Source organism: Osmerus eperlanus, chromosome 6 (genome assembly GCF_963692335.1).
Source record: "Osmerus eperlanus chromosome 6, fOsmEpe2.1, whole genome shotgun sequence".
Taxonomy (NCBI): Eukaryota; Metazoa; Chordata; class Actinopteri; order Osmeriformes; family Osmeridae; genus Osmerus; species Osmerus eperlanus.
Window position 1 is genome coordinate 3,890,013 of NC_085023.1, and position 27,653 is coordinate 3,917,665.

The following is a 27,653-nucleotide window of genomic DNA, read 5'->3' on the forward strand; positions in this document are numbered from 1 at the left end:
TGAATGAAAACTTTCTTAAATTAAATGAGGACAAAACTGAAGTCCTACTCTGTGGCCTCAAATCCAAAAGAGAGATGCTAACTAAGAATCTAGAAGGTTTGACCCCCTGGCTTAACCAGAGGTGACACGTCTCGGTGTAATCCTGCACTCAGATTTAAATTTCAACTCTTACATTAATAAAGTGGCCAAAACAGCTTTCTTTCACCTCAGGAAAATAGCGAAGGTACGACCATTCATAAACCAAAATGATGCAGATTACTGTAACGCACATTTTGCTGGTCTTCCCAAGAAAACCACTGAAAGACTACAGCTCATTCAAAACTCTGCAGCTATATTATTAACCAAAACCAAAAGGAGAGAACACATTAGTCCTGTCCTAGCTACTTTACACTGGCTCCCTGTTACCTTCAGAATTGACTTTAAGGTCCTTCTCCTCACATACAAAGCTCTAAATGGACAATGACCTAGCTACATTGCTAACTTTTACAAACTACACACCAGCTAGAACACTGCAATCATAAGAAGATTGGTGATGCGGCCTTTGTAAACTACGCCCAAAACGCTAGACATTTTCATCTTAAATCTTTTTACCAAAGCATTTTACTCATTTGATCTCAGAAGGGTTTTATTACTTTATTTACTTGTATTATTGTTTTTATTGATTTTATGTAAAGCACCTTGAGCTGCAATTCTTGTATGAAATGTGCTATATCAATAAAGTCTTATTATATGAGTTAGTACGTCCCAATAATACCAGGATGTCCTACTGCATCCAGTGGCATTTTGCAGTCTGCTCTTCTGGCTGTTCTGACTCCCAGTCAGCGCAGCAGAGATGCTTCACCTCAGCTGAACTACAGCCGTCACAGAGCAGCAGCACCCAGGCTCTGGGGGCCTTCTGACAGCATGCTTTGATCTGCGCCGATTCTATATTTCAACAATATTGACATTTTGTGCTACGAATTGTGACATGTTTGGGCAAGAGGGCCAAAGTTCAAGGTGCAATGTTATGATGATGATGTAGTATGTCCCAGTTGTAGCATACTGCCTGGTACGCGTGTGCACTGTAAGGGCAGCTGCAGTACATGGGAAAAGTGAAAAGAAAAAGTGTGATTTGGGACACAGCACGATATATCCCTCAGAGGAGCTCTTCTATGAAGTAATCATCTGCTTTGAAGGCCTATTTAAGGAATTATAAATTGAGAGCGCCTATGGGTTGTTTGATCTAGGAAGAGGAGGAGAGGATAGAAAATAGGAGAAGGAAGGGAGGACAGGGGGAAAGGATAGAGGGAGGAAAGAGAAGTGTGAGGATGGGAGAAGTGGAGGGATGGAGGTCGAGAGGAGAGGTAGGATGAGGGTAGGATGAGGGTAGAGATGGGAGGATGGGGGAGGTGGGGAGGATGAAGGGGGAGGTGAGGGGTAGAGATGGGAGGATGGGGGAGGTGGGGAGGATGAAGGGGGAGGTGAGGGGTAGAGATGGGAGGATGGGGGAGGTGAGGGGTAGAGATGGGAGGATGGGGGAGGTGGGGAGGATGAAGGGGGAGGTGAGGGGTAGAGATGGGAGGATGGGGGAGGTGAGGGGTAGAGATGGGAGGATGGGGGAGGTGGGGAGGATGAAGGGGGAGGTGAGGGGGGGAAGGAGAAGTGTGTGTAATCTGAGCTGGGCTAGGTTCAGGATAACATGGTTCTCTGGAACAATTGGAGGATGGTGCTGTCATTAGACTCATCACACAGACACACTCAGGGTGACAGATGTAGGTTCTCCTACACACACACACACACACACACACACATTCCTCCACCAGCCAAACCACTAGCCAAGTCTGCAACTACAGATAAGGACAACATATTAGATGCTGTTCCGTGTTTGCATGGACCAGACCTTACACACACACACACGCACACACACAAACTCACACATCTCACACTTGCCTGAGCTTGTTGTCTACAGAGAGAGAGACAGAGAGAGAGATACAACATGGACATGATGATTTTTCTTCTGCTAACTGTTTTCCTACAGGACACCACAGCAGGAGTCGGTGAGTATCTCCATACCTTCACATCTCCAAACACTGTTGTGCTGTTCTGTATGACTAATATTGTTCTGCATGATGAGCATTAATGGAACAACTGCTTGATCCTATATATGGTTTGTAGTCAGAGTTGAGAGGTCCTCCATTGTAACATAGACTGTTTGATCAATAAGAGCATTGTGAGAATATCCTACACATGGGAAATAGTAGTTAGTGTTTATTTATGGCATTGATCTGCAATTGATCTTGACTCAAGGGCTGAGGCTGGGAACGAAACAGAGTCAGCTTTCCTCCTCTCCTCTCCTCCTTTCCCTTCCTCCTCTCCTCCGCTCCTCCTTTCCTGTCCTTTCCTTTCCTTTCCTTTCCTCCTCTCCTTTCCTTTCCTTTCCTCTCCTCTCCTCTCCTCTCCTCTCCTCTCTTCTGCTCACCTCTCCTCTCCTCTCTTCTGCTCACCTCTCCTCTCCTCTCCTCTCTTCTCCTCTCCTCTCCTCTCCTCTCCTCTCCTCTCCTCTCCTCTCCTCTCTTCTGCTCTCCTCTCCTCTCCTCTCTTCTGCTCACCTCTCCTTTCCTCTCTTCTGCTCACCTCTCCTCTCCTCTCTTCTGCTCACCTCTCCTCTCCTCTCCTCTCCTCTCCTCTCCTCTCCTCTCCTCTCCTCTCCTCTCCTCTCCTCTCCTCACCTCTCCTCTCCTCTCCTCTCCTCTCTTCTGCTCACCTCTCCTTTCCTCTCTTCTGCTCACCTCTCCTCTCCTCTCTTCTGCTCACCTCTCCTCTCCTCTCTTCTGCTCACCTCTCCTCTCCTCTCCTCTCCTCTCCTCTCTTCTGCTCACCTCTCCTCTCCTCTCCTCTCCTCTCCTCACCTCTCCTCTCCTCTCCTCTCCTCTCCTCTCTTCTGCTCACCTCTCCTTTCCCCCTCCCCTGGTGGGTGTGAACCCAGGTGCATGCTGGTGGAGTTCCTGTTGGTCTCCTGTAGCAGACATGAACACTCTGGTGCTCCCCCCACCAGGCAGGGCTGCTCCCTGGCCTGCTGTCTGGTCTTGAGGGTCCAGTCAGATGGATGGTCCATTACACACATAGGCAGTGAGGAAGGGGTGAAGGGGTGAGGTTGTGTGTGTTAGAGCTAGATAATTACACAGTTTGTTCAAGGACACGGTGTTGACTGTGATGTCCCTGACCTGCTCCTCCGGTCAGCCTTGACCTCCAGTTCTTCCTGTTTTGTCCCTACAATGTTCAAAAGAACACGCCTGGACCAGATGGGTTCCTCTCTGTGTCTCCGTCTCTCCCTCTTTCATTCTCTCCATCTGTCCTTCTCCCCATCTCCCCATCTCTCCATCTTTCCCTCCATTCCACTTATTCTCCTCTATCGTTTCATTCTGAAATAAACTGAGAAAGAGTGGAGGAAAAAGATTCAGAGAGAAAAGAGTTATCCGGAGAGAGAGAATAGAAATTAGCAGGAGAGGAGACAGTTGTGGGAACATAGAGTGAGAGAGAAGAGATTAAGAGAGAGATAAAGAAGGAAAAAGGGCCAATTGAAGAGGCTATTGATTATCGTCAGCAGCATGTTAGTTTGTCTCCCTCACTGACTCTCCTGCCTCTGCTCCACTGGGGCCTGGGAATGACTGGCTGGACCTGACAGCACTGTTTCTGGACAGGCCTGCTGCTAGACTGACCCTGGAGAGAGAGGCTCGTCTCCAATCAGCCGGTCTAACAAGCGATCAGTAGAGTGATGCTAGGTGACACAGATCAATGCAGCTGAGGAGCAGAGCAGGCCACATGGGGAGGTGCAGCTCTGAAGTGTAGTGATGCTAACTTTCTTCCTCCTTCTTCTCTCCCTCCACCCCAACACTCACTCCTCCTCCCCCCTCTTTCCCATCAACCCTACTTTATCTTCCTCCCAGTCTTGGACCCGTGTTCGGCCTATATCAGTCTGAACGAGCCCTGGAGGAACACGGACTACCATGTCAACCACTCCTCCGGGGGCGTGCCCCTGTGCGACAGCCTCCTGTCCGGGGAGTGGTACCGCTTCACCGGCATGGCCGGCGACGCCATGCCCACATTCTGCATCCAGGAGAACCACTGCGGGACCCACGCGCCCATCTGGCTGAACGGCACGCACCCTCAGCCCCAGGATGGCATCATCACACTGCCCGTCTGTGCCAGCTTCAACCACGACTGCTGCCGGTGGAACGGCAGCGCGGACGTGAAGGCGTGCGGGGGCGGTTACTACGTCTACCGGCTGCCCCGGCCCTCAGTCTGCTTCCACGTCTACTGTGGCCGTGAGGAACCCTAAAGCCCAATTTATACTTAGGTCGCAGACACTTTTGAAAAGGTCGCCGACAGAAATGAGGTCTCGGTCGACACTTTTAACCGTCGCTTAGAAGTGTCGCCTACCAGGAGAAATTTCTACTGGCGCGGATGTCGTCACATAGTGAAAAATTAAAATTGTCAGTTTCTCCGATTGATCACCTAGGCTACAAAGCGTTAACAATGTAACCATAGCTATGAATGTAACAGTAAAATGATTCTGTTTACGTCACGCGAACCTTGAGCACAGGCGACTGTTTGCCGAAGTATAAATGCAGCAGCCTGAGCGACACTTTTTTTTTTTTGTCGGCGACCATTTCAAAAGTGTCCGCGACCTGAGTATAAATTAAGCTTAACCCTAACCCTAACTAAACCCGTGACCCAATCTAACCCTGACCCTAACTAACCCTGGATGACTGGCTGAATGCATGACTGGCTGACTGGATGACTGGATGACCATGTGTCTGACCATCTGTCTGTCTGTCTGTCGGTCTATCTGCAGACTTCTATGACATCTGTGATGAGGTGGATTGCACTGGTCCTCATTGTCCAGAATATGACTGCAGGTGTGCTGCTGGGACAGTCCTGGGACCAGACCGACAGACCTGCCTGGGTGAGGGGGGGGGAGGAGGAGGAGATGGGAGGAGGAGGGAGGAGGGGGAAGAGGACAAGGGGTGAGGAGGGCTGGGGGAGGAGAGGGGAGGAGGATGGAGGAGGGGGAGGACTGGGGGGAGGAGAGTAGAGGGGAGGAGGAGGGAGGAGGAGGGAGGAGGGGGAAGAGAAGAAGGGGGTGAGGAGGGCTGGGGGAGGAGAGGGGAGGAGGAGGGAGGACGGGGAGGGCCGGGGGGAGGGCTTAGGGAGGAGAGGGGAGGAGGAGGGAGGAGGGGGAGGAGGAGAAGGGGGAGGGGAGGAGGAGGGAGGAGGGGGAGGAGGAGAAGGGCGGGGGGAGGGCTTAGGGAGGAGAGGGGAGGAGGAGGGAGGAGGGGGAGGAGGAGAAGGGGGGAGGAGGAGGGATGTGAGAGGGATCGTGAATAAAGCAGAGGAAGGGGGAAGGGCATGGAGGGGGGAAGAGACAGAAAGATAGAGATTGCCTGCTCTCTGTATTTGCTGAGTCATTACCTCAGAGGAAGAGGGGGGCTTGGAGGACTGTCAGTCTGAAAAACGACTTGCTTTGTAACTGCTGTCTACTTTACTTACTGCCGTCTGTCCACCCCAATGCTCCATCCCTCCATCTATCCCTCCCTCCCTTCATCTCTCCCTTCATCCCTCCCTCCCTCTCTCCCTCCCTCCTTCCCTTCATCCCTCCCTCCCTTCATCCCGCCCTCCCTCTCTCCCTCCCTCCCTCCTTCCCTCCCTCCAGATGTGAACGAGTGTGAGCGAGGGAACGGGGGATGTGCGGAGGTGTGTGTGAACACCAAGGGGTCCCGGAGCTGCAAGTGTGGGCCAGGCCGAGTCCTGGACCAGGACGGACACAACTGCAAAGGTACAGGTCCTTCATCACCACCATCATCACCACCACCCTCATCATCATCATCATCATCATCATCATCATCATCATCATCATCATCATCATCATCATCATCATCATCACCATCATCATCATCATCATCACCATCACCATCATCATCACCATCACCCTCATCATCACCACCCTCATCATCATCATCATCATCATCATCATCATCATCACCACCACCCTCATCATCATCATCACCACCACCCTCATCATCATCATCATCATCATCATCATCATCATCATCACCCTCATCATCACCACCACCATCCTCATCATCATCATCATCACCACCACCCTCATCATCATCATCACCACCACCCTCATCATCATCATCATCATTATCATCATCACCATCCTCATCATCATCACCACCACCCTCATCATCATCATCACCACCACCCTCATCATCATCATCATCACCATCCTCATCATCATCACCACCACCCTCATCATCATCATCACCACCACCCTCATCATCATTATCACCACCATCCTCATCATCATCATCACCATCCTAACCATAACCATCATCGTCATCATCATCATCACCATCATCATCACCACCACCCTCATCATCATCATCACCACCACCCTCATCATCATCATCATCATCACCACCACCCTCATCATCATCATCACCACCACCCTCATCATCATCATCACCACCACCCTCATCATCATCATCATTATCATCATCACCATCCTCATCATCATCACCACCACCCTCATCATCATCATCACCACAACCCTCATCATCATCATCATCATCATCATCATCACCATCATCATCATCATTATCATCATCACCATCATCACCATCCTCATTATCACCACCATCCTCATCATCATCATCACCATCCTAACCATAACCATCATCGTCATCATCATCATCATCACCATCATCATCACCACCATCCTCATCATCATCATCACCATCATAACCATAACCATCATCACCACCACCCTCATCATCATCATCATCATCACCATTATCATCTTTCCCACCTTCATCATTACCACCATCATCATCATCACCACCATCATCATCCCCCCACTGTTTATCTCCCTCTCCTTCCTCTCTCTGTACTTCCTTCCTCTCTTTCCCCTCGCCCTTCCTCTCTTTCTCCACCTCCCTTCTTCCTCTCTCAATCTTCCTCCCCTCTTCCTCTCTCTTACCCTCTCCATCACCTTGAAAGAGATTGCAGGTTGTCATAACAACAACGGGGGCTGTAGCCATGGCTGCGTTGCGATGCAGGAAACATACCAGTGCTCCTGTACCCGAGGCCTGGAGCTGGGCCAGGACAAACGCACCTGCCAGGGTGAGAGAGATAGATATTGTGTTTGTTGGAGAGATTATAGAGAGAAAGAGAGAGAGAAACGTATTGATGTCTCTGGGATTCAGTTCCGGTTCAGTGTGGCCCGGGTTCCATCGAGGTGTCGGTTCCCAAGGACCTGGTGGGCGGACTCGAGCTCTCATTGGCTAACTCCTCATGTAAGGGCGTGTCCAACGGGACACACATCAACCTGAGTTTCAGCCTGAAGACCTGCGGCACCATAGTGAAGGTCTGTTACTGTAGACCTGCAGCCTTAATCTGTTACTGTAGACCTGCAGCCTTAATCTGTTACTGTAGACCTGCAGCCTTAATCTGTTACTGTAGACCTGCAGCCTTAATCTGTTACTGTAGACCTGCAGCCTCAATCTGTAACTGCAGGCCTGCAGCCTTAATCTGTTACTGTAGACATGCAGCCTTAATCTGTTACTGTTGACCTGCAGCCTTAATCTGTTACTGTAGACCTGCATCTTTAATATGTTACTGTAGACCTGCAGCCTTAATCTGTTACTGTAGACCTGCAGCCTCAATCTGTAACTGCAGGCCTGCAGCCTTAATCTGTTACTGTAGACCTGCAGCCTTAATCTGTTACTGTAGACATGCAGCCTCAATCTGACACCTGCTGTAGGCCAGGAACTGTCAACCTTGAACATACATGTCCACGGGAGATTGTGTGTGAGAGTGTCTAAGAGTGTTCCCCTGGGTGTGTCCATATGTGTGTATGTGTGTGAGAGTGTCTCGCTGAGTGTGTGTGTATATGTGTATGTGTGTGTCTATATGTGTGTATGTGTGTGAGAGTGTCTTGCTGAGTGTGTGTGTATATGTGTATGTGTGAGAGTGTCTCCCTGAGTGTGTGTGTATGTGTGTGTGTGTGTGTGTATGTGTGTGTGTATATGTGTGTGTGTTAGAGTGTCTCCCTGAGTGTGTGTGTTTGGTGCCCAGGTGACGGAGGACAGGATCGTGGGCACCAACCTGGTGACGGGCCTGCCCAAGTCCAGCCCAGGAAGCAGCCTGGACATGATCATCCGCACCTCCAAGCTCCTCCTCCCCGTCACCTGCGAGTTCCCCCGCGAGTACGACGTCTCCGACGGCTACCAGGCCAGCCTCCGCGGCAACGTCCTGGAGCTGGAGGGCCACAGCGAGGGCGTGTTCCCGTTCTCCCTGGAGCTCTTCAAGAACGCAGAGTTCTCCGAGCCGTACCGAGCGCCGCCCCAGCTGCGTCTCCACGACTCGCTGTTCTTCGGGGTGGAACCGAGGGAGAGGCTGGAGGGACTGGCCGCTCTGGTGGAGAGCTGCTTCGCCACGCCCAGCCCCAAGGCCGAGCAGGCCCTCAAGTACTACCTCATCAAGGACGGGTAGGTAGAACCAGCTAGAACCTGCGGAACAGGGCGGAATATGGTAGAACATGCGGAACATAGTAGAACATGCGGAACATGGTAGAGCATGCGGAACACGGTAGAACATGATATAACCTGCAGAATATGGTCAAACCTGTGGAACATAGTAGAACATGCGGAACATAGTAGAATCTGAGGGGTGCTGCTAGGGTTTCTGGGCCCTCTAGCTACTTTGTACTCCGGTTCCGTACTTGGTTCTCTGTTCTGGTAAATTTTACCCTCTCTATTTTAAACGTATTCAAACTTTGAATGAACTATGTACCACCACTTTTCATTTTCACAGTGTCTTAAACTTTTAATCTGGCTTCATTAAAGCTTTCCATAAGCTTCATGGCCCCAGTACCTCATCCAGGGCAGGATAGAGATGAAGAGAATGAAGGAGGATAAGGGAAGGTTTAGCTGAAGAAATCCAACCACTGATCTGCCGTTGAAAAAACACCACGTTTAAAACACGGCGTTCCAGTGAGATCCTAGATGTTGAGCGAAGAGGGTTAGGAGCAAGGAGCAAGGTGTCTGCACCAGCAGAGGGTTAGGAGCAAGGAGCAAGGTCTCTGCACCAGCAGAGGGTTAGGAGCAAGGAGCAAGGTGTCTGCACCAGCAGAGGGTTAGGAGCAAGGAGCAAGGTCTCTGCACCAGCAGAGGGTTAGGAGCAAGGAGCAAGGTCTCTGCACCAGCAGAGGGTTAGGAGCAAGGAGCAAGGTCTCTGCACCAGCAGAGGGTTAGGAGCAAGGAGCAAGGTCTCTGCACCAGCAGAGGGTTAGGAGCAAGGAGCAAGGTCTCTGCACCAGCAGAGGGTTAGGAGCAAGGAGCAAGGTCTCTGCACCAGCAGAGGGTTAGGAGCAAGGTCTCTGCACCAGCAGAGGGTTAGGAGCAAGGAGCAAGGTCTCTGCACCAGCAGAGGGTTAGGAGCAAGGAGCAAGGTCTCTGCACCAGCAGAGGGTTAGGAGCAAGGAGCAAGGTCTCTGCACCAGCAGAGGGTTAGGAGCAAGGAGCAAGGTCTCTGCACCAGCAGAGGGTTAGGAGCAAGGAGCAAGGTCTCTGCACCAGCAGAGGGTTAGGAGCAAGGTCTCTGCACCAGCAGACAAGACCATGTCCGTGTGAAAAACTGGAGACAGGTCCGTACTGGCGAGGCAGCATGTTAGAGACCTTTATGGATCAGTAGGTCTTGTGTTGAAATATTGATTGATTGGATAACTAACACTCCTCACACTGGTATCTTCTTTGCCTGTTTCCTCTCCTCCACTCTCATCTTCCTCCTCCTCTCCACATCCACACCTCTCATTCCCTCCTTACCCCACCTCCTCTCATCTCCACCTCTGCCTCTCTCTCTGCCCCCTTTCACGTCTTCCCTCCACCTCTCTCTCTCTCCCCCTCCCTCCTCTCCTCTCCACCTCCCTCTTTCTACCCCTCCTGTCCTCTCCACCTCCCTCTCTCCCCCTTCCTCTCCTCTCCTCTCCTCCTCCCTCTATCCCCCCCTTGTCTCCTCTCCACCTCCCTCTCTCACCCCCCTCCTCTCCTCTCCACTTCTCCACCTCTCTCCCCCCTCCTCTCCTCTCCACCTCGCTCTCTCTCCCCCCTCCTCTCCTCTCCACCTCCCTCTCTTTCCCCCTCCTCTCCTCTCCACCTCTCTATCCCCCCCTCCTCTCCACCTCTCTCTCTTTCTCTCTCTTCCCCCCACAGTTGTATCTCAGATGAGACAGTCAGGCAGTTCTCCTCTAAAGACCAACTCTCCAAACACTACCAGGTCCCTGTCTTCAAGTTTGTTGGCAAGGACAACCGAGTGAGTAAGACAGCCATGCTGAGAGCCAGCTGGTGTTTGTGTGTTTGTATTGCAGGGTATGACCTTTGTATCAGCGTTTCTACAGACATGGTGTTGCATCAGCTTGTGTAAAGGAAGCATTTTCTCAGTCCTTCTGAACCTGTGTGTGTGTGTGTGCCTGTGTGTGTGTATGTGTGTATGTGTGTGTGTGTATGTGTGTGTGTGCCTGTGTGTGTTGACAGGAAGTGTTCCTGCACTGCAGAGTGTTGGTGTGTGGTGCAGGAGATTCCCGTTGTTCTCAGGGATGTCGGGGCCGAACACGCCGTGAACTGGTATCTGACCAGGACCAGGACCAGGACCAGGACCAGCACCAGGACCAGCACCAAGACCAGCACCAGGACCATCTGAACCATCACCTGCTGACTGGAGGCCCAATCTTCATCCTGGCTGAGCCGTGACCCCTACACTGAACTTTGAAGCTCAGTCCAAACACACACACACACACACACACACTCATGCACATACTGTATATACTTATGCACACACACACACACAACACTCATTCACACACACACACACACACACAGCTGATATTCTAGTTTTATTTTACTACTATATTAGTCAGTACATCTATGTTCATGCATCAAAAATGGTTTCACTAGCACCTACTGTAATGCTCTCTCTCTCACATACACACGCACACACACAAACACGCTCTTATATACAAACATTCACTCACTCACTCACACACACACACACACACACACACACACACACACACACACACACACACACACACACACACATACACACACACACACAGACTCAAACATACACAGCTGCTGTGACCGTCCTGTGAAACCGGCGTAGCTGCCAGTCACGTGGAAACTGCTGAGGTCAGGAGAGGTCTCTTCAGGCACACCTTGCTGCCTTGTAAGTGCACTGATGGCTGATATTCTTTTTTGTGTACTGGCTGGAATCACACAAACACACACCAACACACTCACACACACATTTACACACCTACACAGTGTCTCTCGCACACACATACACAAATATTAAACTGTCTCTACACTCTGACTGACAGAATGTGTTCATACAAAGTAGAGCATCCAGAAATATAGTCAACACTATTAACTTTTTTCCATTCAATGTACTTATTTCAACTTTAATACTGTGTTCAAAATATTTCATATTAAAAATTGAATAATAAAAATGAACAAAGAAATAAATAACTTGTTTTGATCAACTACAAATGATGACGGCCTCTTGTTGCTGTATGATGTTGGGAGGTAGGTAAGTACTTTAATAAACTCGATGGAGAAATTGATAAACTTTTATGCCTAAAATGCCTGGCCATCGTATATCAGGGACTGTAAATAGTCATTAATGTATTCATAGAAAATAACACAAACATTGAATTATAATTATAACAAAAAACACAACTTGCATGGAACACTGGATTGAAACCTGATCTATAATGAGGTGGTGGGTAATAACGTTGAGGAACAGTCTAAAAGTACACAATGTATTGGAGAGAGCCTTAATATAAACTTACAACACACACACAAACACACACACACACATAGAGTGGTGCTTGGCAGCACATATTTGAGAAGAGTGTGTAATTACAGGCTGTTGCACCTCGCAAGTGCATATGAAGTACATGCTTCTCACTTTGTTACCCTGTGTGTGTGTGTGAGTGTGTGTGTGTGTGAGTGTGTGTGTGTGTGAGTGAGTGAGAGCTTGTCTGTGTGTGTAAACACCATTACACAGTACTCATTTATGTAACACAGTACCAAGGATCAGGGGCGGAGCCCCAACCTAGCACCTGGTCAAGGGTTAATGTGAGTTCAGATAGGAACCTCTACAGGTAATGCGAGAGCGCATCTTTTTTTGTTGCATTAATTTGATTGCAAAATTGTTTTTGGAGCTTTCTGTAATATACACATTACGTTGGACTCATATTGTCATATTTCCCGAAAATTACAACCCGTAAAGATTCAGGGCTTTTGAGAAAACCCCGAAGCCCCCCCTCCACTCCGCCCACGCCGCAGCACCCACGCTGTTCCGCCCACGTCGCCATGGACACTAATGTTATGTTTCTGAAGGTTCTCCATTCTAACCAGAGGCTGCTGAGCCTCTATCAGAGCACCATGCTGGCCAGCCATTCAGACGTACCTGAGGTGCGTTTGATGTGCCTCATAGTTGGCACTTATGTGACTAGTTCCTTGCTTTCATTCCAGTGGGTGAAACAAATCAAGTTCACCCCAAGTATTAAGCAGCATATGTGAATGGTGACTTTCAGGTTCAGTGGAGCTGCAGCCCTGCCCCCTACTGGTCTCTGAGGCAGAAACAGAAAACACCACGAGAGACAACTTGAAAATAAGAATAGAATATGCTGTGTACTACACTGTCACAGTTTCCGAGATAATGATTTTAAACATTGTTGATAACGTTCTCTACAATAACATGTAATAATCACGGTCTTGTACGGTATGTAGTCCAGTGAGAGAGCCATCCTCATACACACACACACGCACACACCCTCACACACACACACACCCTCACACTGCTGCAGTCCCAGCAGGTGTTCTAGAGCTCCTCCTTCTCCTCTTCCTCGCAGTAGCAGGCCTCCCTCTGGCTGCTCATGTACGACCTGCAGCCCAAGGACCCAACCGTGTTGTGCAGGGCATCTGCCATGGACTCACATGCTGGGAGAGGAGGGGGAATGAGGGGAGAGGGAGACATTCAGAAAACAGATAAAGGCAAGGATGTACATCAAATGTGTGTTCTCCTGCTGGAGTGTGTGTGTGTGTGTGTGTTCTACTTGAGAGTGTGTGTGTGTGTTCTCCTGTTGGAGTGTGTGTGTGTGTTCTCCCGTTGGAGTGTGTGTGTGTGTGTTCTCCTGCTGGAGTGTGTGTGTGTGTTCTCCTGTTGGAGTGTGTGTGTGTGTGTTCTACTTGAGAGTGTGTGTGTGTGTTCTCCTGCTGGAGTGTGTGTGTGTTCTACTTGAGAGTGTGTGTGTGTGTTCTCCTGTTGGAGTGTGTGTGTGTGTTCTCCTGTTGGAGTGTGTGTGTTCTCCTGTTGGAGTGTGTGTGTGTGTTCTCCCGTTGGACTGTGTGTGTGTGTTCTCCTGCTGGAGTGTGTGTGTGTTCTCCTGTTGGAGTGTGTGTGTGTGTTCTCCCGTTGGAGTGTGTGTGTGTGTGTTCTCCTGCTGGAGTGTGTGTGTGTGTTCTCCTGTTGGAGTGTGTGTGTTCTCACCCTGGACCTTGGACACAAAGCCCAGGCTCCTCTTCAGGTCGGTGCAGATGGCGTGGACGCACCAGCGGAACTTGGAGTCGCAGTGGGCCTTGCTGGAGCCGCAGGAGTCGTAGCAGGAGTCCAGCTGGTCACAGCAGCGCGTCATGGCAGGGATGCCCAGGTCCAGCTGGCAGGGACACAGGACACGTTAATACCCACACACACACACACACACACACACACACACCAGCACAAACACACACCAGCACAAACACACACCAGCACAAACACACATGCAAACACATACTCCAATACAAAAGTACACACACACACGTACACACACCAATACAAAAACACATGCATGCATGCACACACATCATCAAAAAAACACACACACATGCAGGCACACATGCACGCACACAAAATCACACACACACACATACAACAACAAACTTACACACACACCAACACACACACACTTGGTAGTTAAGTCATTCGCCATGGTGTGCACAGTGGTGGTAGTTAGTAAGCCACATACGGTGTCCGCTACCTGGAAGCCCAGTATGGAGTTGCTGCAGCCGTTGGGCTCAGGGACCTTGTAGCCTGGCCGGGGGACAGGCTCTTTACCTGGGGAGAGAGGAGCAACCACAGAGGTCAAGGGGGGGGGGGGGGGGTCAGGGGTGAGGGTAGAGGGGGTCATGGCAAAGGGGGTCAGGGGTCAGGGCAGAAGGGGTCAGGTCAGAGGTCAAAACTGGTGTTCAGGTCTAGGTTGAATGCATCAACGTTGAAACCAAGGAAGTTCTTATTTCACGAGAGAAGCTGTGACTCAACAGAACGCGCATTTGGCTAAAAACTAACGGTGGCTAACTGCTGCTCATTAGAGCATCCACCATAATACAGCATTTTAGTTAGCCAAACCTTGGCCCGTGTCAGTTAACTTCAAAATACGCAAAGGCTCCTGGGTAATCAGTTGTTGTGTTTCATACTTTATGTGTTGCTCGCAGGGTCAGTCCTGAAACAGTCTCAGAGCTACATCACAGCACATGAAAGGAACTGAGGGCTGTTTGATTGGTGTCCCAGCTGGCACCTACAGGACTCATCCGTTGGTTTCGTTACAGTGGGTGAGACAAACCCAGCACGCCCTAGTTTATTTGCTGATGACGGTAGTCATCGTAGCAGGACAGCTGCCTGGCCTCTTTTCTGAGGTAGTGCAGTAGTTACGTTGTCTGGGTTTTGGTTACCTGGTGCAAGTGTGAAGCTAGTTCTGGTTACCTGGTGCAAGTATGGTTACCTGGTGCAAGTGTGAAGCTAGTTCTGGTTACCTGGTGCAAGTATGGTTACCTGGTGCAAGTGTGAAGCTAGTTTTGGCTACCTGGTGATTGTGACACCAGATATTGAACCTACAAGCTGACTTGGGTTGCATTGTAGCCTGGGGAACTACCTGTCTGTAGGTGTTTATGTAAGCCACAGGTCTGTGCATCCCGCATCTCCAGCAGGTGACCTATGGGTTCTCTAGTTATCTGCCTTGTGTAACAGCAGAGGACAGTTTGTCCACTCAGCTATCTGTCTGATAAGAGCCTCAGGGAGGATGGATGCTTGTACTGTACATCCCACACCACAGTCCAGGGCACAGATAATCACTTCTGTTAGGGCTCAGTTCGTTATCGACAGATAATTCACACAGATATGAAAGACAGTCTGTGCAGTTTTTTGACAGAGAGAGACGGTTGAGGTATGACATGTGGATGTGTGTAAGTAGCTGTAGGGGCGACACACTAAGTGAGGCTTTATGTATGACCTCAAACATGATCTTGGGTGCTGGTACACAGACAGCTATATTTCTGTCTGGTACACAGACAGCTACATTCCCACATTTCTTTTATGATAAATGTTTTCCCTTTGTTGGACAGAGACATTTAGGTATAGACAGGAATGGTAGGTCAGAGGGGAAGACATGTAGAAATGTCCCGAGCTGGAATCGAACCCGGGCTGATGCATTAAGGCACACACACTCACACTTAAAGCTACAGTCACACAGATACACACTCACACTTAAAGCTACAGTCACACAGATACACAGTCACACTTAAAGCTACAGTCACACAGATACACACTCACACTTAAAGCTACAGTCACACAGATACACACTCACACTTAAAGCTACAATCACACAGATACACAGTCACACTTAAAGCTACAGTCACACAGATACAGTCATAGCTACACACATACAGACACACACTCATAACTACAGACATTACATTACATTTAGTCATTTAGCAGACGCTCTTATCCAGAGCGACTTACAGTAAGTACAGGGACATTGCCCCGAGGCAAATAGGGTGAAGTGCCTTGCCCAAGGACACAACGTCATTTGGCACGGACGGGAATCGAACCAGCAACCTTCTGATTACTAGCCCAATTCCCTAACCGCTCAGCCACCTGACTCTACAGTCACACACATACACTCATAACTACAGTCACACACATACACACTCATTGCTACAGTCACCCAGCCACACACTCAGTCACACACACACACTCAGGTCTTACCGTGTCGGCAGCGGTACTGGCACACACCGTCGCGCCCCCCCACCATCTCCACCAAGGAGTCAAAGTAGCCGTTGACGGCCTGGAAGCTGTTTCTGATGGAGCCCAGGCCCCAGGAAGACTCCTCCACCATGGGCAGGTGCATGGACGGGGCCAGCTCCTCCACATGCTCCAGCAGCTCCAGGGCCTCCAGGCCCTCTGGGAGGCCCTCTATCGGGTAATCCTGGGTGTCAGCCACAGGGGCCTCTACGGCCAAGCCTTCCCCAGCAGCAGGCTCCTGCGCTGGGGCGTCTTCAGCAGGGCTCCCCTGGGTGGGGGCCTCCTGGCCTGGGGTCTCGTGGCCCAGCGCCTCCTCAGCCAGGAGCTCCGGGGCAGGGATGTCTGCAGCGGCGTTCCCTGCAGGACTGTCTTCAACCAATGGGCTGTTAGCAACGGGCTGATCAGCCACAGAGGAATCAGCAGCATCAGATGCAGGGATGTCTTCAATTAGATCCTCAACCAATGGACTGTCAGCATCGGGCTCCTCGACCAATGGGCTGTCAGTGGCCGGGCTGTCTGCTGCAGGCTCGCTTGGTACTGTTTGAGGGTCGACCGGTGAGTTCCCCCCAGCAGACTCCTCCAGACTGTCTGTCTCCTGGCCCACTGTCAGCTCTGCTACGGGGGTGTCGTCCTCCATCACCCCCTCCACCTCCAGGGGGTCCACCGGAGTCGGGTCCAGGACAGGAGCTTGGGGAGCTGGGGTGTCCTCGCTGGAAGAGGTCCTGTAGAGACCCAGGGTGGCTGTCATGCCCAGGGAGAGGCTGAGCAGCAGGAGGAACAGTGTCCGGAGAGACGACATGGTGGCACGGAGGGGTCGCAGACGAGAAGGAGATGGCAGCGTGGGTAATGGAGGAGTTGCTGACAGAAAGGGAGAACCTCGGACACTGATCAGAGAACGTAAACACGCTGTGTTCATACAGGATTGGGGACACGGGACTTTGCCCTGTGATTAGCCTAGGCAGACAGCGAGGCACAGCCTTCAGCTGGGTGTAAAGGTCACCTGATATCTCCCTGAACAAGTCCTCTTCTCTCACCCTGCTCCTCTCCCCTCTCTCTCCCCTTGTTCAACCTCCCCTCTCTCTCTCTCCTTGTTCAACCTCCCCTCTCTCTCTCTCCTTGTTCAACCTCTCCCCTCTCTCTCTCCTTGTTCAACCTCCCCTCTCTCTCTCTCCTTGTTCAACCTCTCCCCTCTCTCTCTCCTTGTTCAACCTCCCCTCTTCTCTCAATCAGTAATTCTCCTCTGTCATCACAGACTAATTTAATCAGTGTTCTAGTTCCCCTCGGCTTTTCTTAAGAGATCAGATCACACTGCACTGACCGAACTTGTGTTAATGGGAGGGAAACGTCTAGTTTGATCTCTGTCACTGTGTTGTATTGGATTGTATCAGTGCAAACAGAGACTTGATTGGACCAATCAAAGATATCTCTCAGTTACTGTGTCTTCTGATTAAGCTACCCCAGGCAAGGCACTGCAGTTAAAATGTACTCCTGAGCTGTGAAAACATCCTTCTGCATACATTAATCATTCATCAAATTAATTAAGCTTCCTTACAACGTTCCTATAGGGTATTGACTGCAGAGGCGATACAGGATTACGTAATGTGGCTTTATGATACACCTCTGCTGCTCCCTGGTGTCAGAAGAAGGGTACAGCTGGTGACAGACGGTTAACAGCGTATCTGTTTATTTATCTCTGGGTTCCAGAATCCGGGTGGCTTGTTGGCTTTAGTGTTGCTCAGACACCAAGTCTCATATTTACACCCCATCAACTGAACCAGAACTAGAAACCTTCCATGAGAACAAACTGTCCTTTAGGGTAAAAACATCTACAAAATGAATACAACTTAAAACTGTTCATGTGAAGTAACACTGTGCCTTTAATAATGCTGATAACCAGTTATGCTATGAAAGATAACAAAAATGGATTTATCCTATCATGCTTTAATAGAGAAACACCAGATTTAGTCAACTGACCTGATAAAGCTGTGTGAGTTGGAGACTTTATGGGAGTTGTTCTAGTGGCTGTTTATGAGAGGGGGTGGATAGCTATGTGTGCCACATGTTGTGGACCTGAACACCCTGTCCTTGTGAGGTGGTGATGTTGCAGAGTAAAGTCTGGAGCAGGGGGCTTATTGTACTGTACACTGAGGGTGGGATCCTGGGTTGATGTTGGCCTGCTACTGAGTTGCACTTGTGTGGCAAGTTGTCATTTTAAAACATCAATAATAATAATAATAATAATGTGTTTATTTAGCAGACTGTTTAATCCGAAATTATGTACAAAGGCAGATTACAATCTGCTACCTCATGATCTGCAGTCAAATGCTCTAATCACTGCTCTACCAAGACAAGATGGTACATATTCATCCCAGTACTCACAGCCAACCAGGTCGCTTTAATGTTTATGATAGAAGTACCCAGAAACTACATCTTGCTGTGAATGTTGGAGCCTCCTGTGATGTCAGGAGGTTCCTCAGGAGACCCGGTAGAGATCAGCCTAGAAGGTTCTGTTCAGAGAAAGACACAACTCTGGGTCAGGTTCTCTTGCTGGGGTTCTAGTGAGGTTCCCCTACTACTGTTTCATTACCTTTTTAGGGGATATTTTACTTTGTGTGGTCCTGTTACTGAATGGGTCCTGTTACTTTCAAATGGGTACTGTAGGGTTCTCTCAATAATGGTGTTCTATAGCTGGCTGAGTTCTTCAAAGGGTACTGTAGGGTTCTACTGTGATATGTTTGGGGTTCTCTTACTGTTGGGGTTCTATTCCTGATCGTTCCAGATCTGGTCACACACCCGCCTGCAAATAGACACATGGTAGCCATAGCAACAGAGGTAAGACTGATTCACACCCTGACAGGATGACCATAGCAACAACACCCCTCCTCTCCTTAAGCCCCAACACAGCATCCATAGCAACAACACCCCTCCTCTCCTTAAGCCCCAACACTGTGACCATAGCAACAACACCCCTCCTCTCCTTAAGCCCCAACACTGTGACCATAGCAACAACACCCATCCTCTTCTTAAACCCCAACACTGTGACCATAGCAACAACACCCCTCCTCTTCTTAAACCCCAACACTGTGACCATATCAACAACACCCATCCTCTTCTTAAACCCCAACACTGTGATCATAGCAACAACACCCATCCTCTTCTTAAACCCCAACACTGTGACCATAGCAACAACACCCATCCTCTCCTTAAGCCCCAACACTGTGACCATTGCAACAACACCCATCCTCTCCTTAAGCCCCAACACTGTGTCCACAGCACTGTGACTTTGTAACAGCGGCCTGTACCACAGCAGCTGTGTTGCCAGACCCACGAGGCACACCGTACTTACGCTGTCTCGTCCTGGCTCACTCCTGCTTGGGTCATCACCATGGAGATGTGTCCCTCCAGCTCCTGAGAATGGACAGGCAGAGGAGACGGTAGAGGTTCATCCCCCCAGAGGCTCTATAGACAGGGTCTCACAGCTACAAAAACACTGGCTTATCTAGTGTCAAGGCTAATGTTTGAACAGTACTGTTTTATGACCCAGGTTTTGGAGATCCAGCGTAACAGGACAGACAGGTGCAGCAGGAAGCCCTTGCCTTGTTGGTGATCCTGTAGCGATCACTGGAGGCCAGCAGTCTCATGATCTCTGCCTGGGAGGGACACACGCACGCACACACACATGCACGCACGCGCATGCACACGCACAGCTGAAACATGGCCGCTCTCCACCCAGCAGCAGACTGGCTGACTGATCCAGATCTAGCAGCTGATTTCACTCTCCACTCAGCACTCTCTCCTCCCCCCCCCACGTGTACACACACACCCACGTGTACACACACACCCACGTGTACACACACACCTACACACACACCCACGTGTACACACACACCCTCGTGTACACACACACCTACACACACACCCACGTGTACACACACACCCTCGTGTACACACACACCCACGTGTACACACACACCCTCGTGTACACACACACCCACGTGTACACACACACCCACGTGTACACACACACCTACACACACACCCACGTGTACACACACACCCTCGTGTACACACACACCTACACACACACCCACGTGTACACACACACCCTCGTGTACACACACACCCACGTGTACACACACACCCTCGTGTACACACACACCCACGTGTACACACACACCTACACACACCCACGTGTACACACACACCCTCGTGTACACACACACCCACGTGTACACACACACCTACACACACACCCACGTGTACACACACACCCATGTACACACACCCACCCACGTATACACACACACCCACACCTACATACACACCCACGTGTACACCCACACCCACACCTACACACACACCCACGTGTACACACACACCCACACCTACACACACACCCACGTGTACACACACACCCATGTACATGCAGCAGCAGGGTTCCGCCTCACCTTGGTGTCTCTGATGCACCTCTCGATGGCGCTGGTGGTGATGGTGGACACCATGGTGTCCCTGATCTCCGTCTCCAGCTGCTGCACCTCCTGCCACGTGTCCCAGACCTGCCGCCTGTGGGGCTGCACGCGGTCCAGGGGACCGACGCACGCCTCGGCCTGCGGCGTCGCAGGCTCCACCCTACTGCCCCCCCCTGGAGAGACAGACAGACTAGTAGGGAGGCAGGTAGGGAGGCAGGCAGGCAGGGAGGAGGCAGGGAGGTGGGAGGGAGGCAGGGAGGTGGGAGGGAGGCAGGGAGGTGGGAGGGAGGCAGGCAGGTGGGAGGGAGGCAGGGAGGTGGGAGGGAGGCAGGGAGGTGGGAGGAGGCAGGGAGGTGGGAGGGAGGCAGGCAGGCAGGGAGGAGGCAGGGAGGTGGGAGGGAGGCAGGGAGGTGGGAGGGAGGCAGGGAGGTGGGAGGGAGGCAGGGAGGTGGGAGGGAGGCAGGGAGGTGGGAGGGAGGCAGGGAGGTGGGAGGGAGGCAGGGAGGTGGGAGGGAGGCAGGGAGGTGGGAGGGAGGCAGGGAGGTGGGAGGGAGGCAGGCAGGCAGGGAGGAGGCAGGGAGGTGGGAGGGAGGCAGGGAGGTGGGAGGAGGCAGGGAGGTGGGAGGGAGGCAGGCAGGCAGGGAGGAGGCAGGGAGGTGGGAGGGAGGCAGGGAGGTGGGAGGGAGGCAGGGAGGTGGGAGGGAGGCAGGGAGGTGGGAGGGAGGCAGGGAGGTGGGAGGGAGGCAGGGAGGTGGGAGGGAGGCAGGCAGGTGGGAGGGAGGCAGGGAGGTGGGAGGGAGGCAGGCAGGTGGGAGGGAGGCAGGGAGGTGGGAGGGAGGCAGGGAGGTGGGAGGAGGCAGGGAGGTGGGAGGGAGGCAGGCAGGCAGGGAGGAGGCAGGGAGGTGGGAGGGAGGCAGGGAGGTGGGAGGGAGGCAGGGAGGTGGGAGGGAGGCAGGGAGGTGGGAGGGAGGCAGGGAGGTGGGAGGGAGGCAGGGAGGTGGGAGGGAGGCAGGGAGGTGGGAGGGAGGCAGGGAGGTGGGAGGGAGGCAGGGAGGTGGGAGGGAGGCAGGCAGGCAGGGAGGAGGCAGGGAGGTGGGAGGGAGGCAGGGAGGTGGGAGGAGGCAGGGAGGTGGGAGGGAGGCAGGCAGGCAGGGAGGAGGCAGGGAGGTGGGAGGGAGGCAGGGAGGTGGGAGGGAGGCAGGGAGGTGGGAGGGAGGCAGGCAGGCAGGGAGGAGGCAGGGAGGTGGGAGGGAGGCAGGGAGGTGGGAGGGAGGCAGGGAGGAAGAGCTTCTGGTCTGAGAGTGGTCTGACTGACCTTTGCCCTCTGGTGTCCCCATGATTCCATAACGAGAGAGCTGGAACTCCTCCCTGACTCTGTGAGGACAAAAGTGACAGGTGTAGCTCAGAGATAGAGCATTCAACTACAGAGGGCGCAGGTTCAAATTCCCCCTGTACGTCGTTTAGATTCTGGGTTCTGGAGCTGGCCTCCATACCTGTCGTTCTCCTCCAGGGCCCTCCTCGCCTCCTCCCCCAGCCTGGACACCTCCTGGCAGGCTTCCTGCAGCTCGGCTGCCCCCTCTATCCCCTCCTCCTCCAGGGCCTCTAGAGGAGCCAGCACAGACTACAACACACACAGCACATAACCATGAAAAAAATACAACACACACCGATGTAAAAACACACATGTGCACAGCACACATACATCCACCCATGTACTGTACACACACACACACACACGCACACACACACAGCTTTAAACACATCAACCTTATTATCAAAACATCCCCATGCTGAAAGACATGTTTTAGGAATTCTGTTTCCCCAGCCCTCTGAGGGTGTGTTATTATGGGATGTGTCTGGTTACAGAGTTGGGAGCAGACTGAGCGTCCAGGAGGGAGGTCACGTAGAGGTCGTACTCTGTCTGGAGAGGAGCAGAGAGGAGAGGTAAACAAAGAGGAACAGCATTTAGAGGAAGTTTGCAGACACTGTGTAATGGAATAGTTAGGATGCTGTAATAACACAAATTATTTATTCAATACCAAAAATACTTAACAGAGTTCTCTGTGACCAGGTCTGTCGGAGAACACCAAACATACACTGCCTTATCCAGTTTTGGATGAAAATGAAAGACCACTGCACCTTTTTCTTTCATTTTCATTTCATTCTACTTTCATTAAAGGGGTCGTAGATTGATTTTATAGGGTATTTCAAACTGCTCCTTAAGGTCTCCGAATATGGTATATAACATTGGTTGGGCTGAAAATGGCCCGGGTGCTGTTCTATGCGCCCTAATGCAACCCTGTGAAATAGCCCTAGAATGAAACGAGAGGTTTTCTCCCTTTTATGGTATGCTCATTAATATTTAGATGAGCTGTGCGCTGATTGGTTGGTTTACAACGAATGAAGCTGCAGAGCAAAGAAGCAACATAGCCAAACATGCATCATGAATTGTAGATTTACATGACAACACAGGTTATTTATTCAAATGAAACACAGGAAAATGAAATAACGTCAGCCCAATTACCAATAAACTAAATCATCACACATTCTACCTATGCTAGATACAGGAGACGTTAGCATTGCTAATAACTGTTAGCGACAAAATGATACAGCTTGTGGTTGTGATGAGCATACGGTCGGATGTGTATGTACATTTTGGGGCATGACAAAGGTACAGACCAGAGCCAAATAAGGTGGAGCCACTGAGTTGACATTGGCTTTTTGGAAACCGCCCGTTTTACAGCGGCAAATTTACAGTTTCAAATTGTGAGATTTGCATAGGAAAGAGGTGTCAATGGGACTTGAGGTTCTCTGTATGTCCATTTTACCCACCGAACTGTCGTTATTCAACTATGACAAGGTAAACTCGGTTTTGCATTCTATGACCCCCTTAAAAAAGTTGAGAAGGAACATTTTGAGTGAGGAACAGAAGGTAACATTTTTTAAAGATTATAATTTGCTCTGCATAAGACATGGTCGAAACAGACCCCGCTATCAAATTAGGGTTAGGGGTTTGTTGTCCTTGGTAGTACATGTTCGTGGCTTGGCCATGCAAATCACGAACCGCCCTAAACCTCATTGATCAACAATGATCAAACGTAACTATGGCTAACGCTCTTTCCTCTCCATAGAATTGGCGTGAGCTATGTATATGATTTGTAAGGATGTAATCTGACTTGACTCTACAATTTCTGTCTTTCTTTAAGTTAGACCATTTCATTCTGTTCATTGAAACCAATTTCATATGAAATTCATAATATAACTTGTAAATACTATCCATATTTACCTAGATTAATTGTAAAATATATTTTGACATGTGCGTATTCACTAATGTTACGACTGCCTCTACACTTACAACAAATTCATTCCCTCAGTTTACTGACTATTATATATTAAACTTAAGTTTCCTTGATGTCCTAAAACCCAATATCAAGGTGGTGCTCTGCCTACTAAATACTTGATTATCAACTAGAGAGGGTACAATTTCTGGGGAAATTGTAGGGTGTGCTTGCTTGCGTCGGTTGCACAGGGGTCCGTTTTTGAATGACATTTTTACAACTGATATTTCTGTATATTTTATATAAAAATGCATACTTATTATTTATAAAGATGACATAGATTTAAAAGCATTTTTTTTTTGCTGCTCATTTACAACTGAAAATACGAGTGAAGTGTAGAATGAAATAGATGTCTTCTCATTTCCCCTGCAAGAGGCAGCCTCATCGTTGAAACAAAACGAATAAATTGGGCAGACCGGTGTAAAAATTGACCTAATCTCTATGACTTAAACGTCATTTTAAGTTTTTCCCTTCTCGTGATATTTTCAGGCATTTAGCCTACTCATTGCATTCATTCATTAATAAAGAACCCCCTTTGAAGATTATTGTACGACGTTACCGGCAGTAGAAGATGGAATCGCGATTCAAACAGTACCATCTGCTAACTGAAAATATGCCCCCAAAAACGTAAATAAGCTTGACATTTATTTAGTGGAAAATCGCTTTCATAAAAAGCTCACTGGTAGCGATTATTGTCAGTAACAACGCCAAGTGCGATATAGCCCTGTGTGGAGAAGCTGCCCCGGTAAATTGTACTACTACGGTACAGTACTAGACTACTGCTGTGTTCGCCTTGGTAGCGATTGCGTTGGTTGAATTTGATTTAACGTTCCGTTGTACGGTTTAGGCTGAAATTAATTATTTTCATGAACAGATTGACAACGTTTAGGCTGTGGCAATGAAGTTAAGGTTAGTAGTTAGATTTTTGATTTAAGTAAGGGGAGTGCCGAACATGTTCTGTCGCCGTTTGACTTTAGTACAGCTGTGTAGATGTTTTTGTAGTGTCTCGCGTAGGCTACAGCGTTTCAGTGAGCAACACTGGTTTGAAACCACAGGTAATGATAATTTCACCCACAAATCGTTTACTTGTAATGTAATGTCATAATAAACCCTACAATGAAAATGTATTTGTGAGGAATGTTTATTTTAACGATTGAAAACAGATGCATCACAGACCACTGTAGTATGTGTTGCCCGGGCAACAGAGGCTAATGTCATGATGCTAATACTTCAGTGACATAGTAGACTACTGTTTCCGAAAGTAGATGTACTTCGTTAATAAAATCAGCTTATATTGTACATTACACGTCACAATTGTGTGTCATATCACAAAGTAAAATTAGTAAATAGTTATCACACTGGCCTCTTTGCTTGTGGCGTTTCTGCAGCTGCCTTGCAGTAAAGCAGTTAGCTTAGCTATCTCCCAGAAGTTAACGAGCTGCTAAACTAATGTTCTGCTAGTCACGCGAGTTTTCGTGACGTTAGTGACGTAAGTAGCGTCATTGACTGTGGCTAGCAAGTTAGCCAGCGTTAGCTTCACTTTTCGCCACAAAAACTTAATTTCCACTTAAACCATGCATCGGAACGTAAATCCCAATAGAAGCAACTCAATCGCTACCAAGACGAAACTTTTGACACCTAGGTTGTCTATGTAGGCCAAATATTGACTGAGTTTTAGGGGGGCAAAAAGAATAATAAAAATAATAATATATATGTGAGAGAACAAAGGTTGTGCCCTTGCCGAAGGCAAAGCACACCCAATTAAGTATTTTTGTTCTTCAACGAGCAAACCCTGCTACACCGCTCTCCCCATGCACTCTATCCTCCCTCCCTCCTTCCCTCCCTCCTTCCCTCCCTCCTCTCCCACCCTCCCTCCCTCCTCCTCTTTTTGGGTGAATGATGACGTGAGTAGGGAGGTATTCACTGTTCCACTTCCCCAGTTTGCTCCGGGGACTGTCTCCCCTGTTTCTCCTCTATCCGATCTGAATTACTTTCTAGCTAGACTAACATGCAGAAGCAGAGGGAAAAACCTTGATTTCCCCCAGGATGTCACCAATTACGGGCGAGCCGTTACACACATCATCAAAGACGTCACCAAACACCCTGAGACGCTCTCGACTGGGCCAGCTCTGGTCTGGTAGCTTCGCCAGCTCCTGAAGATGAAACACACACACGTACACACACACATACACAGACGTACACACACAGACGTACACACACACACATACATACACACACGTACACACACACATACGTACACACACAGACGTACACACACACACACACACATACACAGACGTACACACACACACACGTACACACATGCACACACATGCACACACGTGCACACACATACACACACAGACACACACACATACACACACATGTACACACACAGGCACACACACGCACACACGTACACACACATGTGACAGTGAGAACCTGTGCTGAGGCTGCTCCAGAAAGATCTAGACCTCCAGGTAGAGACCTGAACCCTCCACCTAGCCCTCACCCTGGCTAGCCTCCTGGCATGCCTTTCTGCAGCCTGGCTGCCCGCCACACAGCCCCTGCCATTCAGCCCCTGCCTCCCCACCACCAGCCTGTCAAACTGCCTCATCATCTTCAGCTGGTCTCGCTTGGTCACGCCGGCCAGGTGAGACTGTGTCCTCCAGAAGCGGTCCTGAATCCCTGGGCTCTCCCCCGGGGCTGCCTGGGTCTGGCCCAGGGCTGCAGGCCTGACCAGGAACAACTCCCATGTGTCCAAAACTGTCTGAGGCCCGCTTTGTTTGCCCTGCGTGGTCAGGGTGTCTGTGAGGGGGGTCATTGGGGGGTCATCCTTTTCTGGTTCAGGCCTGCCGTGCTTCAGCAGGGTCGTAGCCAGGGTGAACTCACACAGGGCCCCCTTCATCCTGTCAGCCTGCATCTGAACCTGCTGGCCCCCCGGGGTCTGGGGGCTAGGGGGCTGGGGTCCCTCCACCCTCTCTGACGTGGCCCATATGGGTGTGCTGGGGTGGGGCTGGGGCAGACTGTGGGGGCCAAGGTGCCCACTGCTGTAGGTCAGGATGTCGGCCCTGTGGGCTGTCTCGGCGCCCAGGAGTAGGGCCTGGAGCTGGCGACGGGTGTGTGGGCCCCTCAACAGAGGAGGGGCGGGGGAGGACGCTTAGGGCACAGAGACAGTAACACTGCATCACGGGATCAAAGTTTTCGTTTTAAGAAGTATTTTAGGAATGGAGGGGAGGGAACAGATTATGGCGTTTTCTACTGTGCTGTGTGTCAGCATGTTCAGATTTACCCCTGCTATTCATATCGGATGATCATTAATTTAGAGTGCTGACGTCTGAAGTAGCCTACATTATACATGAATTTGGCCCAAGCCACCGAGGGCAGGTGCCAGGTACTGTAGAATCACGAATTATCCAGGCATAAATCGTACAGTATTGTATTAAATCTGAGCTAGTGCTAGTTAGCTAATACAGTAACTTCAAATGGGCGACAAATTGCGTTTCACTAAAGCACGTTAGCTCCAAACATGTGCCCAATAAAAGTATACCGTTTATACTTACACATATTCTTGGATGTGTCCAGTTATGGTTTATTTAGTAAATGGCGTTGTGTCCAGTCCAGACAGAGTAACTAATAAAAACGAGTTAAAATCTCTTCGGTTGTCAGGGGATACACC

At 50.1% G+C, this 27,653-nt stretch overlaps 3 protein-coding genes and 1 long non-coding RNA gene across 6 annotated transcripts; 1 reads left to right on the forward strand and 3 right to left on the reverse strand.

Annotated features, from left to right (window-relative positions):
- The first annotated feature begins 1,831 nt into the window (after positions 1 to 1,831).
- On the forward strand, positions 1,832 to 11,585 carry oit3 (oncoprotein induced transcript 3). Its single transcript, XM_062463028.1, has 9 exons — positions 1,832 to 2,036; positions 3,927 to 4,304; positions 4,835 to 4,945; positions 5,693 to 5,815; positions 7,045 to 7,167; positions 7,251 to 7,411; positions 8,122 to 8,534; positions 10,257 to 10,356; positions 10,578 to 11,585. Exons 1-9 carry the CDS (start codon positions 1,976 to 1,978, stop codon positions 10,791 to 10,793), a joined length of 1,686 nt encoding a protein of 561 aa, XP_062319012.1. The 5' UTR covers positions 1,832 to 1,975; the 3' UTR covers positions 10,794 to 11,585.
- A 476-nt stretch (positions 11,586 to 12,061) lies between these two features.
- On the reverse strand, positions 12,062 to 17,061 carry pla2g12b (phospholipase A2, group XIIB). 3 transcript variants are annotated; one of them, XM_062463032.1, is made up of 5 exons: positions 16,132 to 17,061; positions 14,117 to 14,205; positions 13,684 to 13,765; positions 13,600 to 13,618; positions 12,062 to 13,049 (listed from the first exon to the last, which is right to left on the reverse strand). In XM_062463032.1, the coding sequence occupies exons 1-5, from the start codon at positions 16,964 to 16,966 to the stop codon at positions 13,043 to 13,045; spliced, it is 1,032 nt and encodes a 343-aa protein (XP_062319016.1). In that variant the 5' UTR covers positions 16,967 to 17,061; the 3' UTR covers positions 12,062 to 13,042. The 3 variants fall into 3 exon arrangements, with proteins under 3 accessions (XP_062319016.1, XP_062319015.1, XP_062319014.1); XM_062463031.1 differs by having other exon boundaries at positions 13,600 to 13,765; positions 14,129 to 14,205; positions 16,132 to 17,060; XM_062463030.1 differs by having other exon boundaries at positions 13,600 to 13,765; positions 16,132 to 17,060.
- An 892-nt stretch (positions 17,062 to 17,953) lies between these two features.
- Positions 17,954 to 19,666, reverse strand: LOC134022816 (uncharacterized). Its single transcript, XR_009930678.1, has 3 exons — positions 19,514 to 19,666; positions 18,918 to 18,964; positions 17,954 to 18,674 (listed from the first exon to the last, which is right to left on the reverse strand). It is a non-coding gene; the product is annotated as an uncharacterized LOC134022816 (long non-coding RNA).
- Positions 19,667 to 19,700: 34 nt separating this feature from the next.
- Positions 19,701 to 27,653, reverse strand: LOC134022733 (uncharacterized protein C6orf118-like). Its single transcript, XM_062464483.1, has 8 exons — positions 27,538 to 27,653; positions 26,487 to 27,133; positions 26,005 to 26,127; positions 22,501 to 22,557; positions 22,130 to 22,257; positions 21,952 to 22,010; positions 20,616 to 20,809; positions 19,701 to 19,817 (listed from the first exon to the last, which is right to left on the reverse strand). Exons 1-8 carry the CDS (start codon positions 27,539 to 27,541, stop codon positions 19,701 to 19,703), a joined length of 1,329 nt encoding a protein of 442 aa, XP_062320467.1. The 5' UTR covers positions 27,542 to 27,653.